This window comes from Lithobates pipiens, unplaced genomic scaffold (assembly GCF_037356315.1).
Source record: "Lithobates pipiens isolate NorthernLeopardFrog02 unplaced genomic scaffold, aLitPip1_a1.2 Scaffold_27, whole genome shotgun sequence".
Classification (NCBI taxonomy): Eukaryota; Metazoa; Chordata; class Amphibia; order Anura; family Ranidae; genus Lithobates; species Lithobates pipiens.
In genome coordinates this window covers 99,634,174-99,649,274 of record NW_027507788.1, presented here as the reverse complement: position 1 = coordinate 99,649,274, position 15,101 = coordinate 99,634,174, and the positions used below count along the sequence as shown (strand labels likewise).

At 40.7% G+C, this 15,101-nt stretch overlaps 1 protein-coding gene across 1 annotated transcript in view; it reads left to right on the top strand.

Annotated features, from left to right (window-relative positions):
* LOC143934027 (carbonic anhydrase-related protein 10-like) overlaps positions 1-15,101 on the top strand; it is an 826,513-nt gene that overhangs the window by 561,575 nt on the left and 249,837 nt on the right. The window contains exons 3-4 of the mRNA XM_077457267.1: positions 6,246-6,388; positions 11,571-11,756. Coding sequence (XP_077313393.1) covers positions 6,246-6,388; positions 11,571-11,756 — 329 coding nt within the window. The remainder of the gene's footprint in view (positions 1-6,245; positions 6,389-11,570; positions 11,757-15,101) is intronic.

Sequence of the window (15,101 nt, the reverse complement as noted above, 5' to 3'; positions counted from 1 at the left end):
AAGCTTTCAATCATGGTCAAATAACTCTCATTTAACCCAAATCATATCTGAGAGATATTAAATCTCAAATAGCAATGGTGCGATCTGCTGCACACGTGTCCAAAAAGCCCCACACCAAGTAACTTTTCAAAATCAGCCGTGAGTCAGCAGCGCCCTGCACCTGCATCTGTGTGAGGCAGTAGGGTGGCTGCCCTTAAGCTGCCCAGTGGACATCCTGCCTCATTGGAGTTATGCCTCCTCCTCCTCTATTCTATCAAGCACCCAACTAGAGTCAGTGACCTCATCGTCACCTCCCTCCTCATCACTGGAGCAAACTTGGCACTATGCTGCAGCTGGGGAAAATGATTGCCAGTTTATTGTCCTTCTTGGACACCCCCTCTCTCTAGGCTCACATTACTTCCTTCCTCAACCTGGAAACTAGCATCAGAGTCCTCAAATCGCTGAGCATCCTCCAGCAGCATGTACCCAACACTGTGGTCAAATAGTTCGGGGGACTCCTCCGTGCATGATGGTGGGGCTACGGAAGGAGTGACTGTGGACAAAGAGCTGGTGGAATAGGAAGTTTTGGCAGCTGCATAGGAAGGAAAACTACTCTGAGCCTGGGTGACAGAGGATGAGGAGGATGAGGACAGCTGTGTTATCCACTCCACCAACTCTTCTGCGTGTTCTGGCTCAATAACGCAGCCAGCAGCAGAAAAAAAGGACAAGTGTGCCCACCAGCAGAGGATGCACCATGTCCATGACCAGCACTATTGACTGTAGACCCAGAGCCTGCTTGCCCTCTTTTAGTGGCCTGTGAGCATCTACCTCTCCTTGGTGGCCTTCTGGACATGATGTATATTTTGTTTTGCAACACCGCTCGAGGAATCACCAAAATAAACCAGCACAAATATCCCTGTCGACCTATCTACTCCTGGTCAGGGAGCAGAGCAATATGGCCCAAAATAGCACCCAGCCAGGAACTGCTCAGGTGAGCACACAACCCGCAGACTCTTCACCAGCGCATGGTAGATAATTGCTACTCTGGGAAACAGAACGGATTTGCTGGAAACCAAGCATGATGAGCTCAGTCTGGCATATTCTGACATTAGAAAGGAGCATAAATCCCTTTATGAATCAGTGCTACAGCTACAAGCCCACCTTAAAGACCTGGACAACAGGAACAGGTGTAATAATCTGAGAGTACATGGGATACCAGAGACAGTGACAGAGCTGCTCCCTGCCATACAAAAGCTGTTTCAGTTGCTTCTCCCTGACTCTCTAGCCTCAGCCTTTACCTGTAACAGCATTCACACAGCTTTACACCCTAAACCTCCTCCTGAAATACCCGCGAGAGATATTGTGCTGTGCCTTAAGAATTTTCTGATCAAAGAAGGGATCCTCAGAGCTTCACAAAATACCCCACATATTCAGCTAGATGGCACTCCTGTTCAAATATATTCAGACCTCTCATCTACCACCCTGTATAAATGCAGGAAGATGAAAGAAATAACTACCATGCTCCAAGCGGCTAGAATCCGGTACCACTGGGCATTTCCCTTCAAATTGCAGGTACCTCACAATGGCACCACCTACACAGTTACTACAATTTCGGAAGGAAAAGATAAAGTTGTGACTCATCAATGCTGCAGATCATCCAAGGATGCCATACACTCCACGTTCCTCTGCTATATGGGCCACAACCTCCCCCAGGAGAGATCGTCGCGGTCAACATTAACAGTGGCTTTCTGTTGCATTCCCTATAATAACACAGTCATTCACAAATTCATCTCAACCGACATGCTCAGTTGATATCTGTTCACCTCTGAACTGTGCTGAAGTTCTGTGGTGCCCCCCTACTCTAATTCTGTTGATATCTTATATTTATTACTCTACAATTGGATCACCTGGGGTGGACCCCTTCCAGGTACCGATTATCTAATAGTCTCATGACTACTCAGACTGACTGTTCCACTTTATTAGAGTATTGGACCTTTTGGTCCGTGTTAAAAAAAGTTCATTTTGTCAGGAGGATGACTACTCCTCTGATCCTTCTTTTTATTTTTGCTTTTCAAGATACTATGCAATCTTTTTCTACTCTTTTTTGTCTTTTTTGCCTCACTCTGCTTACCTATTCATCTGTTTCCTGTGCTACAGTATTTGAAATGCATAATAGATGACACTGCAATTGCCTTGGCTGCCTACTATTACTGTTTATGGTTTGCATAGGGTTTGGCCACAGGGTCCCTACGCACACCCCATGGTTTTTCCTTCATTCTATCCTTGTGCTATATTAAATTAATCTAAAATGGGTCTTAATGTGATCTCCCATAACCTTAAAGGTTTTAACTCAAAGCACAAAAGTAGGAAAGCCTTTCGTTCCTATAAATTACTGAGTGCGGATGTTCTTTTGCTTCAGGAGACACATTTCTCCTCGCACAATCATCCATCCTACTTAAATAAAGCTTTTCAGCTTTAACCCATGTTACTTCACCACTTACAAATTGTGGGGTGTAGCCATACTCATTAGAAACTTGTTTATGTTTGATGTACAAAAAACCCATAGAGACCCTGGCAGTCGCTTTGTAATTGTTAAAGTGTGTACACCCTGAATGAGTCCCAGGCCTCTTTCTTTAAAACTTTTTTCAGACATTAGATAAATATCAATTGCCCCACCTGTTGGTGGGCGGTGACTTTAACCTGTTAACTCACTCGAGCCTGGACAGAAGTTTCACGGTGACATCAGCTACCGCCTTTCCAAAGTCACTCCTACTTAGGTCACATTAATTGCTTGATACCTTTTACTCCCATCCCCACGACAGCTATTTTAGGTTAGACTATATTTACTGCTCCCTTATCTTAGTCGCAAACTCAACCTCAGACAAAATTCACACTTGCCCTTGGTCAGACCATCATACTGTGCCTTGCCACTTTTCCCACATTGGCCTTTCTCCGGCTCTAGGAGTCTGGCGTCTTAGAGGCTCCCTTCTCACAGACCCTGTAGTGCTTACCCAAATATCAGACCACATCACAGAGTACTTCACTCATAATGTTGTAGAAGGAATCTCTCCCGCATCCTTATGGGTGGCCCACAAGGCGGTGTGGAGGGGCCACCTCATGGCAATAGCCAAAAACTGCAGGACATACATTCCCTTACGTTGGAACTAGATAGGCTTTATCATCAGCATAGCCAAACCCCAACTAAAGATTTCTTGCATCTAATCAACCAAAAAAGAAGTGCTCTAGATACTATGCACTTGGTGCAAATGCAAAAGTCCCTTTTGCTGGTCCAGAGCCTGTTTCCTCTTGCACAGCAATTCGGCTTCGGCTAAAAAAATCGATCCAGCTGTCACATTCCTATAAACTTTGAGGCTCTGAAGGTAATATCACTTCCCACCCGAAAGAGGTTTTGAAAATGTTCATTCTATCAAAAGCTTCTTGCTGACCTGCCAGCCATTGTGGGCTCTACCCCCCAGTCATGGCTTGAGACCCTCTAATTGCCAGTGCTCACTGATGAACAACTACAATCTCTAAGCGCACCTTCCACAGAAGAGGAGAGGAGCCTCCATTATCTTCTTCTTAAAACACTCTAAAGCTCTGGGCTCTGATACTGTATATCACTGTAATATAAAAACTTTGCAGGACTACTAATAAACAAAAGGGGAAAACTAAAAGGCGACCCATTACCCACAGATATGCTCTTTGCAAATATGTCCTTGATCCCAAAACTGGGCAAAGACCACACCCTCCCTCAAAATTATTGCCCCATATCAGTAATTAACAATGATTTGAAGATCTTTGGTCGTATCCTAGCAGACCGACTAGCGGCAGTGATTACGTCCTTGATTTCCCCAGACCAAATATGTTTTATACCAACTAGGGATGAGCCGAACACCCCCCCCCCCCCCCCCGGTTCGGTTGGCACCAGAACCTTCAAACGGACTGAAAATTCGTACAAACTTTAGAACCCTATTAAAGTCTATGGGACTCGAACGTTCGCAATCAAAAGTGCTAATTTTAAAGGCTAATATGCAAGATATACAACAGACAACACCAGCAATAAGGGGTATCTTCAAGTGTATATTGTGATAGAGGCACACAACACCCACTTTAAATCCTACAGATGCCTGTATTAGAGAACACCAGCAATAAAGGGTAGATACAGGTGTATACTGTGCTGTGCTGGAGGCACACAACACCCATCCTGCCTGTGGCCAATTATGACTCTCCTCACTGCCGGCGCTGTGATTGGCCAAGCATGCGGTGTCACAGTGCACGCTTGGCCAATCATGAGCCAGCAATGCACTGCAATGGCGTAGTGCATTGTGAGGCGTTCGTGCCACATGAATTTGGTGCGAACGGTCCACCAAGTTCTGAATTCGCCAAACAGGCGAACAGCCCATGTTTGAGTCGAACACCGAGCTCATCCCTAATACCAACCCATGAAATTACAGATAATATACGCCTGGAATCAAACATCGTCCAAGATGCAGATACTAACTCCCGTAAGATTTTGTTTCTGAGCCTAGATATATACAAGGCTTTTGACAGTGTTCTCTGGCCCTACCTCAATACTATATTATCTAAATTTGTTAATGATTTTTGGGCCCTTTACCATCAGCCCCGTACATGAATCAAGCTCCCTGGGTGTAACTGATTATTTTTTCCTTGGTCGAGGTACAAAACAAGTATGCCCTCTATCACCCCTTCTATTTGCCCTCACAATAGAACCCCTATCCCGCTGTATCACCTGCAACCCAAACATCAGAGGTTATACCAAAAATGGCCAATAAATTCAACAAAGTGTATATATGCGGACAATGTCCTTTCATTCCTATTTGACCCCTTAATCTCCTTACCCAACCTTCTCACCACCTTAGACATGTTCCACAACATATCAGGCTTAGGAGTGAACCCAGCTAAATGTACTGCCATGCCGATTAATATCCCACCACCGTTACTGACTGCCCTTAAGAAAAGATTTAATTTCTCCTGGAGTACAGGCACCCTAAAATACTTAAGAATTTGCTTGGCCCCCTCACTAAAGCAGATGTATGCACACAACTACCCACAGGCTTTTTCCAACATTAAGCGGTTGCTTGCCCAATGGTACCCATACCAAATTTCATTCAAGGGTTGATTACAAGCTGTAAAAATGTCTATACTCCCAAAATTGTTGTTCTATTTTAGAGCTCTTTCACTATATGTACCCCTGCTCAACCTTAGGGATTATACAGGCCGAATTTCTCTGATTTATCTGGCACAGCAAGAAGCCATGCCTGATTCGTTCACTAATGTATAGGGGCCCAAGCTAGGGGGGCCTCGGTTGTCCGAATTTATGGAAATATTTTCTAGCAGTACGATTAACACAATTAGCAAAATGGCACACTCCCCAACTCCCGTGGCTTCAATTTGAAAGGATTTTGATTGAGCCTTTTTATCTTCCAGGCCTCCTATGGTCACTTTCTATTGGCCCGAAAGATATTGCTCCACTTAACAGCATAGTGAGCCAGTCCCTCTACCACTGGACCTTATATAAAGAAAAGTTAATGCTGCTTTCTACCCCCCCCCCCCCCATTTGGAAGTTTCCCACAGCTTTCAAACAGGTATGGAATTTGACATTTGGTCTTCACACGACCTGGTAACCTTAGACCCATTGCTACAAGGCACCTCCTTTTGCTCATTTGAATACCTCTAACATACCTACGCATTCCCCAACTTCAAATTTTATAAATACTTATAGATTCGCCACGTCTTTTTGATTCTCATCTCTTAACCATTTATTATTGCTCATTATAACATTACATTCCAGTTTTATATGGTGCATTTGCACTTACCTCCACGTTTTACCTTCTCCTCAACTGTCAATGTTCGTCCTTTGGAAACTAGTTAAGTAGTGGGAGATAACATTGTCCCAAAATGTCCTTCTGAAAAGTAGTACCCACAACAGATATTAAGGCTACTAAGGAATTTAAGCTTTACCTAAAAAATCCAGGGAAGATTAATTTCAAATATCCAACTAATTGTCCAACCATAATAGGGTATTTGAAGCAGACACAGTTGCTAGTTATTGAGTGAAGATTCTAATCTCCCGTGCTAAATAAGTCTCATTGTGTACTGTGTATATAGCTGATGATGAAGAAATTGTTCCCTTTAAGCATAAGTTGATATCCACTTGCCACTTGCACAGTTTTAAGGGATACACACTTGCAATAATGCAATTTCAATTGTATTGAATTTGTTTGTTTTATCTTGTTCAATTCTAGGTCCTGCATTTTGGGGACTGGTGAACTCTGCATGGAATTTATGTACGATCGGCAAACGTCAATCTCCAATTAACATAAACACCAGTCAAATCATTTTCGACCCATTCCTACCTCCACTAAGATTGACCATGGAAGGAAAGAAGGTATATGATAACAACAATGTCACTGAATTAAAAAGCAACAAAAAATATGTTTTACATTTACTTTTCCTTCATGGAGCGAATGCAATCAATATATATTTTGTTTATTTTGTGAACATTTCTCAATTGCATCTGCATTCCAACTATAATGATGCAATTATTTATACAGAAAAGTAGTTATAAATATAATCTTTATCGAATGTTCACTGTTAGCTCTAGCACATGACTCAATGTCATACACTGATAACACAAGACTCCAAGCTATATATGGACCCAGAGTCAAGCCTCCACTCCATAGAGGGGCAGCACTGAGGCTAAAGTGTCTATACTGGATATTCCACCCTCAAAACAGCTTATTAAATTTGAGCTTGATAAAGTAACAGGCTCAGCATTAATAAGCTCCCTGCCTGGCTTCTGCACTTGTAACACCGGTAGGCACAGCAGTCAATGGAACGACTGTGATGCAAATACAGCGATCTGAAGACTGAAGACTATTAACAGTGCAAGTTCAATATAACTGAGCACAATGCTGCCAGCCACTGAACCTTCCTGTGTGCCAGGCAGAGACTTTTACTCATTATACTTTTAACAGGCTCCATATAACTGAGCTGACTTTGGGAGGGCTTCAGGAATCTCCAACTTAAGTGATATCTGCCCCCAACATGGCCCTGCACTGACCACATTTGACTCCATGCCATACAATAGCAAATAATACACTGACAAGCATTCAAGAGAGTATTTATTTATGTAATTATTTATTACAGGTAACGGCACTATGTAGCGCCGTTAATTTACACAGCGTTTTACATTCACATCAGTCCCTGCCCTCAAAGAGCTTACCATATAAGTAAAACGAAATATACCGAACAGGGGGCTTTATTTAATTATAAATGACTCAAAGTCTAAAAAACTTTTTAGGAGCAAACCCATTTTAGGATAATAGCAGAACTTTATCAGATCTATAATATAGGGATTAGCAAAACATGACTACAAAATTAATTAAATTCTATTTAAAGTAAATGCAAAACCTATTTTATTGCAATAAACTACACATGATAAATGTATATCACGTTGTTCACAAGTAGTGATGTCATTGTTTAAATTTGGTTAATATTGATGTCAACTGAAAATGTATGAAAACCTACAGAAATTATATGTAAGAGAATTTCCAGCCGATGAAAATGTTCAAACTTGATATATAATCCACAAGTGTGAAAACAAATGCTCTGTTACAGAAAGGTTTTTAAATTAATTAAATTGAAAAGTGGTCTAAGATTAGTTACATACCGAGGACCTCAAACATGAAATGATCTAATGCTACAAAAGTCACAGTCGGTGTTCTGATGTAATGCCAATGTGCAGAAGATAACTGAGGCTTTTCCACTGCTAAAATCTGTGCTGCCTACTTATGATCACACTAAAAGTATATGAATTGCAGATGGGTTTAGTTACCTGGAGTGAATGCATGCAATTGTACTTCAAAGGGAAACTGAGGAGCTTAACAGGTAAAGTATAAAACCCATATTAACCAAATTGATTTAGAACAGTGACAGTTGCAATGTGATTGTTTGTCATAGACATTTTTCATTCCTCACGTATACTTAGAATGGGTCGGCTATGCAATATAGAAACACTTTCGGGGTGGAAATATAAATTTATGTTTAACAATACGTTTAATTGTAAAATAAAAGGATATAAATGGTTACCTCACAATTCTATAATTTGTTAGATACTGTAGTTGAAGATATTTTCTGTAATATCTAGTTTTATCTGTCCTACAGAAAAAAAATCAATATTGTTCTCATTCTGGTCTCAGATGATATACTTGTTGGGAACATATTTATCATTAGCAAATGTGACATCATGTGTTCTATGAAAGTGTTCTTTCAGATCTAATATGAATGTTACACTTTCAGTGGTGTTTGAAATTCTCATTCATCCTTTCTAACTACTGGGTAAGGCCATTATTGAGTGCTAAAGGTCACTCAATAGAAAAGTTTTACCACTGGACTAATGTCTTCAAATGATTGTAAAAATAGTCAATAGAATTGATGTTTGTGCAAGGAACAATAATTGCAAATGGCAATCAATAGGTACAATCCTATAGACAGCTTTGTAATTTGTCAGGCTTTCACCTTTGCTTCATTCCTGGATGGAATTTTGGGAAGCTCACTAACACAGATTATCAATAAACATTAGTTATCTGACAGACACTAATATATAAATAATAACCGGATTATTCTTATTTCCATAGCAGTTTTGTTAGGGGCAAATGAAAAATGCATCCAATATGTTTTAATAATAGAGATTTGGTAGAACCAAGTAAAAATGCTTTGCCTTAAATCGGAAATTAGGCCTTACTTTTACTCACAGTTGTACAGGCTCCTCTCCTGTACTGATATTGCTTTGTCTAATTTCATTGCTTTTCCCAGTGTGCATTAGGGACCACCACGGTCCAGGTTGCATGTTTTCCAGCATACTCTAGCACTTTCTTCCCCATTCTGATAGTCCCACTCCCACCCCTTTCATTCATTGGATTTCAGTTTTTTTCAGCAATCGAGATTCAACATGATATGCGAGTCTTACCAACAGTAGTCTGCATGCAATTGCAGCCTGCAAAGAAATGCACACTGACAGATTCATATCCAAACCTCAAGGCATTTCAATATTTGCAAAATTCCTCCCGAAAGTCACAGAAGGCTTAAGCAGAATTAAAACCCCATATACAGTACATAAAGTAAGTTTCATCCAATCTGATTTCTGGCGTTAAAGCGTTTGGTAAAAAGGGATCCTGTTCCTTTAAAGCCTGTTATACAGCATAGTGCTTGTGCTCTGTAATTTGGCCCTCCCCCTGTAAACTGACCTTGGTTTATCATGGCTGCTGAGCCCTGACACCGCGGTCAGCTCACATGCATCCGTCATCCACAGCTCCCCTCTGTACTCCTCTGTCCTCCTCTCCTCCCTCCCTGTCTGTCAGCTAGTGACAGTGCACACCCCCCCCCCCCCACCATTGCTGAAATTACTTTAAATTTTTAATATAATCCTCTGTGGTTAATAATGTTAGGTGCCCCAGTGTCTGTGTTTTATTAAAAAAATGCCATTCTATACCTGATTTCAGAACGCCACTCAGCGCTCATGTAATCGGCCGCCTCTCTCCTCCTTTACTTTTCTCCTCACAACTGACATCAGTGGGGGATTCCCTGCCCCTCCCCCTGTAGCTGTCAGGTCATGAGAGGGGAAAGGCAAATGATCCCGCAAACGCCGAGCAGTGGTCTGAAATCAGATATAGAACAGCTTTTTTTTTTATAAAACACAGTCAGAGGAGCACCTAATGTTATTAAACACAGAGGATTATATGAAGATATCATATAACAACCATTTTAAGCTGTAGATTTCTTTTGTTCAGCCCTGTTGGAACGAATGCAGCACATATAGGCTGAATGGTGCAGCACAGTGGTATAGTGGTTAGCACTTTCACCTAGCTGCAATAGGGTCGCTGGTTCAAATCTTGACCATGACACCATCTGCCTGGAGTTTGCATGTTCTCCCTGTGCCTGCATGGATTTCCTCTGGGTACTCCAGTTTCCTCCCACATTCCAAAGACATGCTGGTAGGTTAATTAGATCCTGTCAAAATTGGCCAAATATGTGTATGTTGTATGTGTTTGTAAGCACATGGGGACCCTATGGGGTAAAAAACTGTGTTATACCGCAGATGGACACTGGCGACAAAAAGTACCCTGAGGCAATTCAGTTTGCATAGGTAGTGCTATACAATTCATTCACGTCGGCTTGTTTCTATTGAACCAGTAAGTACCGGCATTCAGCCCATGTGTACAAGGCTTTAGTGACTATTGAAATATTTGCTGATGTCTTGCAATAGCAGGAGACTACCTGGGTTGCTAAGTCTATGGGGATGGGGTAATAAAGCTGGACCCCAGTCATCTAAAAAAACAGTACTTGAACTAGAACTATACTGCAGTGATTCTCAACCCTGTCCTCAAGTACCCTCAACATGTTCACAGTTTTTCCTTTATCTTGCACAGATGCTTTCAATTGGAGTCAACGGCTTGGTATTTTAGACAGCTATTTTAAGAGAAATTCACAAAACATGGCCTGTTGGGGGGTACTTGAGGACAGGGTTGAGAAACACTGCTATATATAAAGCAAAGGACTATTATAACCCCTGTCAGAGTTTTGTTTTCACCATCTGTGTCCTATTCCAGAGATTTCCCTTCACTTCCTGTCCCATAGCCAAACAGAAAGTGAGAGCAAATCCCTGCAAATTAAGGGAATTCCTTGAGGACCCTCAAGTCACCAGAATTAGTGTCCACATTGGAAGATTTCCCATTTATCACTTATCTGGGGACAAGCCAAAATGTAAGACTTTTCTTTTACTTTCATTTTCAAGGAGAGACAGTGAATCTCTTTAACTGGGGCGCAGACAGCAATAAAACCTGACAAGCATTCTAATCCCTGTCCACACTAAAAAAAAGTTTTGGCTTTAGTTATACTTTAAAGTTATGCATCATTTTAAATGCAAGCAGTGTAAGTACCTGAGTTTGGCTTGGTATCAGAGCTCTGAGGAAGGGACTTATCTCCCGAAATGCATAAGATTTCCAACCACAGCAATTTGGACATCACCTATACTGGAGTTGTGACTTGACATACTTTCATCTCCTCATGTTTGTGAGTATGTTTTTTGGCATTTAAAAAAATAAAAAATGGTGTTGGTGATAATGCACTAGGTGTTTGCACCCTTCTGTGTTTCTTTACACTGCTTCTGTTCAATCACAGGGAACACAAGTGACCTTGCCTGATGGCTTAACTCCTGTTAAGAAAAGTCAGGTCACCAACCTTGCTGAATTGTCTTAAAAGGGCTTGGGTAGTTTCAGCACTGAATAGACAGAGATACACATTCTTTGGCAGTTAAAATGCCTCCCCTATATGTATTTCATCTTTGTATTTAACTGTTTGCCCGGTGTTCAACCTGCCGAACATACTAGGGTTGTTTGCAAAGACAACATGTGTGTGTATTTCTACCAACCATTAAAAAAAAATTGTCTTTATTTTATTTTTTTGTGCCCTTAATCTAACCATTTATCCAATGGCTTATTATAGCCATCTATCCAATTATTTTTCACCATCAGAGTATGTCTTATTTATTTCTGAATCTTTTCTTCTAGGTTAGTGGAACAATGCTTAACACAGGGCGACATGTTATCTTTCGCCTGGACAAGCATAATCCAGTTAACATCTCAGGTGGTCCCCTGTTATATAACCATCGCCTTGAAGAGATCATGATGCACTTTGGTAGTGAAAACGGAATCGGTTCAGAACATCTTATGAACAAGGAATCAGCAGCTGGGGAGGTGAGTACAAGAGAAGAATAATGCGATCTGAATGATCTGATCTATTAACACAATTACCACCCTAGAGCTTCTATGATCCAGAAATAATCCAAAATAATAAAATAACACAGCAATGCATGAACAAATCAATATGAGGCATTTCTGTTTTCCAGTAATGTTTTTACATTACTGGATTACTTTACTGTTATAAAAAACCTTAGAAACATAAATATCAATGACTAAGTGAAATTGCGAATAAAAAACAAAACACTAATACAAGGGTGACAAGAATTTCAGATGATTTCTGCTGTCCTGTCGGCACCACCTAGCTAAAGAAACTTTGACTGAAAAAAATCAAGAGTCGCTGGAAAATTGTGGACTGAACAGTGACTGCATCCAGTCAGATTAACTTTTTTAACAGGTGCCACCAGGGCCCTTTGTTAGTAAAACTGCAAAGCTAAAATTATTTAAGCCAAGAAAAAGACGTATCTGGGCAAAATATATTCAGTACCAAATGATTATCTACATGTGTTTTTTATTAAGCAGTCAATAAATCTGGTAACCCCTGCAGACCATCATAGTGCAATAAATATTTGGTTAAGTCTCCAGAATGGGTTGCACAATGCACGATGTAGTTGCACCAAACAAAATTGATTCACAACACCTTTATTATGCTTTTTGGACTTGAATGTTGTACCCAGGTCTTGTCACAGCTGAAACTCCTGCCTCTCTTCTTGCAGTGTGATTATTTTATCCTCTTTAGCTTTTAATGTCTGTACTTTGTCTTCATGCTTTCAGTTCATTCTGTCTTCTTTTTTTTTTTTCTTTGTGGCACTTCAACCCTTGAGGAACTTCATCCTCCTTCACCCTTGAAGAACTCCTTCACATATTTAACTGACCCTCCACTCTCTCCTTTGCTATTTATCTTTCTACTTCCAGTCCTATTAGGTTTTTTCACATCACTGATGCATCTCATCTTTGTCCTTCCCTTTTCTTTCTTTGTCTCTCCCCTCTTTCTTTATAATTATTTCCTTATGCATCTGAGTTATGTATGATCTCTTGGTTGCTCATTCTCCACTTGTTCCTACATTATATCATGTGTAATGCACTGGTAGTATCCTAATAAATAGTACAGTTGTTGTACTTGCAATACAGAATCACACTTGATCCTCATTGTTGGCTTACAGGTTGAGCAAGTTAAATGTGGTTCTTCTTCCATTTGAGTTAATTTTAATGAGATAAGGTAAATTTCATGGTAAAAGATTACTTATGAGCTTAAATTAGGTGATCCAGCTTTATTGTTTAATTGCTTGTTTTCCATGGGTTGTCTGTTGGAACAGATCTTGTTTGTTTTACCAAACAAGAACTTTGGTGGCTGAAGTGGAGAAATGATCCATCTGATCAGCAGAAGAACAACAGAAAGTCAATCTTCAGCATTTGCTTTTTGCTTACTGAGTTTATCAAGTTTGGTTTGTACATTTGGTCTGTTATAACCCAGTCAAGGCAAAAAATAATATAATGAGCCATATGTTTTAACAAAACATGGATCAATATTTCTAAGTGCATAAAGCAAATAAATCACGCAACTAAAATTGCTAGTGATCAGTCACCTCAACTGAAACATATGAGAAGCAATATAAGCAGTTTCATGGGACAGGACAGTAGCATGTGCTCCAAATCCATTTCACCATGACAGTTGCCACCATTTTTTTATTTAATTGGTTTAAATTAGAGGATGCGAGTGATCACATTTTGTAGTATAATTAAGCAACGTATAGTGATGTTTTTGCCTGTGATTCTTTGGTTGGGGCCTTGCGCAAAGAAAGCAAGAACACCTTGACATTTCTCAAAAAAAAAAAAAAGTTTTGAATACTTTTTCAGACAGAGACCTTGTACAGGCATGGGAAGGCATAAAGGCTTGCCCAATTTTCTATTACTGGCATTAAAGAGCATTTGAAACTCAAGAGTGAAGACTATCTTACAGGGGGCATCTAGAAATGTTAGTTGTTCCTTTCTTAGGTGAGTTTGGGCAAAATGTGGTGCTCTCGTGGTGCTGTTCTATACCTGAAGGCCTGCAGTGCAAAGACTCACTCTGTTCCTGCTTTATTCATTATGTGTCTTTGTGAATAATGCCCCACTAGTTGTCAGATCATCAGTCTGTAGGGGAGCCCTGCTTCTTCAAAGATGGCTGCCTCCACACTAGTCTTTTGTCCCCTGCTTTCCTTTTCTGGGCACAACTTCCACATCTCAGGTCCTGGTAAAACATAGAAAATGTTGTTCAATTACAGTAAAACTGTCAAGATACTAAAACCATACACAATAGCTAGATTACAATAACAGCACTGCACTATACTGTAAACCGCACTACATTTGTTAAAGCAGGAAAACAGAAGCATAGCCTTTAACCTTTTGCATTTTTTTAAATGTCTAAGCATAAATACATGAAATCACATGAATGCATAACTGTTTTTAATTGCATGACTAACAATTGCCTATGTGCAGGTCCAGTGCCCCAAGAGATTTGTGCTGACTTTTTAGGCAGGTGAGCTGATTGGTCTTCAGAGAACCCAAAGTGACTCGAGGGACCATAGTGGGAACAATTGCTTGTTTGAAATGTCAGATATGGGCAGAACACAGCAGAAGTCTTCTTTATTGTGAACATTCCAGCAAACTTTTCTTAAGAATGTGTCATGTGGGTGGAGTTTAGACAAAAAACAAACCGTAATACATTTTTGAACAGCTTTAACCACTTGAGCTTCGGAAGGTGTTATCCCCTTCATGAGCAGAGCTTTTTTTGTTGCACCACTGTACTTACTTTCATGATTGATGACCTGTAAATGTCCATGCAGTCGATTGGTCAAAGTGGTCATGTGCTGGTGCTGACCAATCACAATCATGCATTCAATCAACCTAGACTGCTACACTGACTGTGTGGGCACTGGCAGCTCATCTCCCCTGGAGGCAAGTACAGCAGGAGCCGAGGGGGTGGGGGCGGTATTGGGTGCTAGTTCACCTTTTTCCTTTTTTCTAAAAACGAACCCTTTAAAGAGTTGGTGGGAGGGTTGGTATTGTGGCAACCTCACCTTGGATGCCAGGGCACCTTGTCATGGAAATTGGTGTGCTGGGCCTCTGTAGGGAGGCCACTACTACTTCCATGATGAGTACAAGGGTCCTTCTCTGCACTATGCTGGCAAGGAACTGGCTTTTCTGTTCAAGCTGTGACTGCTTGCTCAAGAAAAATAACTGTAAAATGTTGTGCACCTTTTGTTTTAATGCACCTAAAATATATTTAACTGATTTATGCTTAACATTCCATTGGGTTTTAAAGGCCAACATTAACCAGACTTCATGTTTCGTCACCAGGAG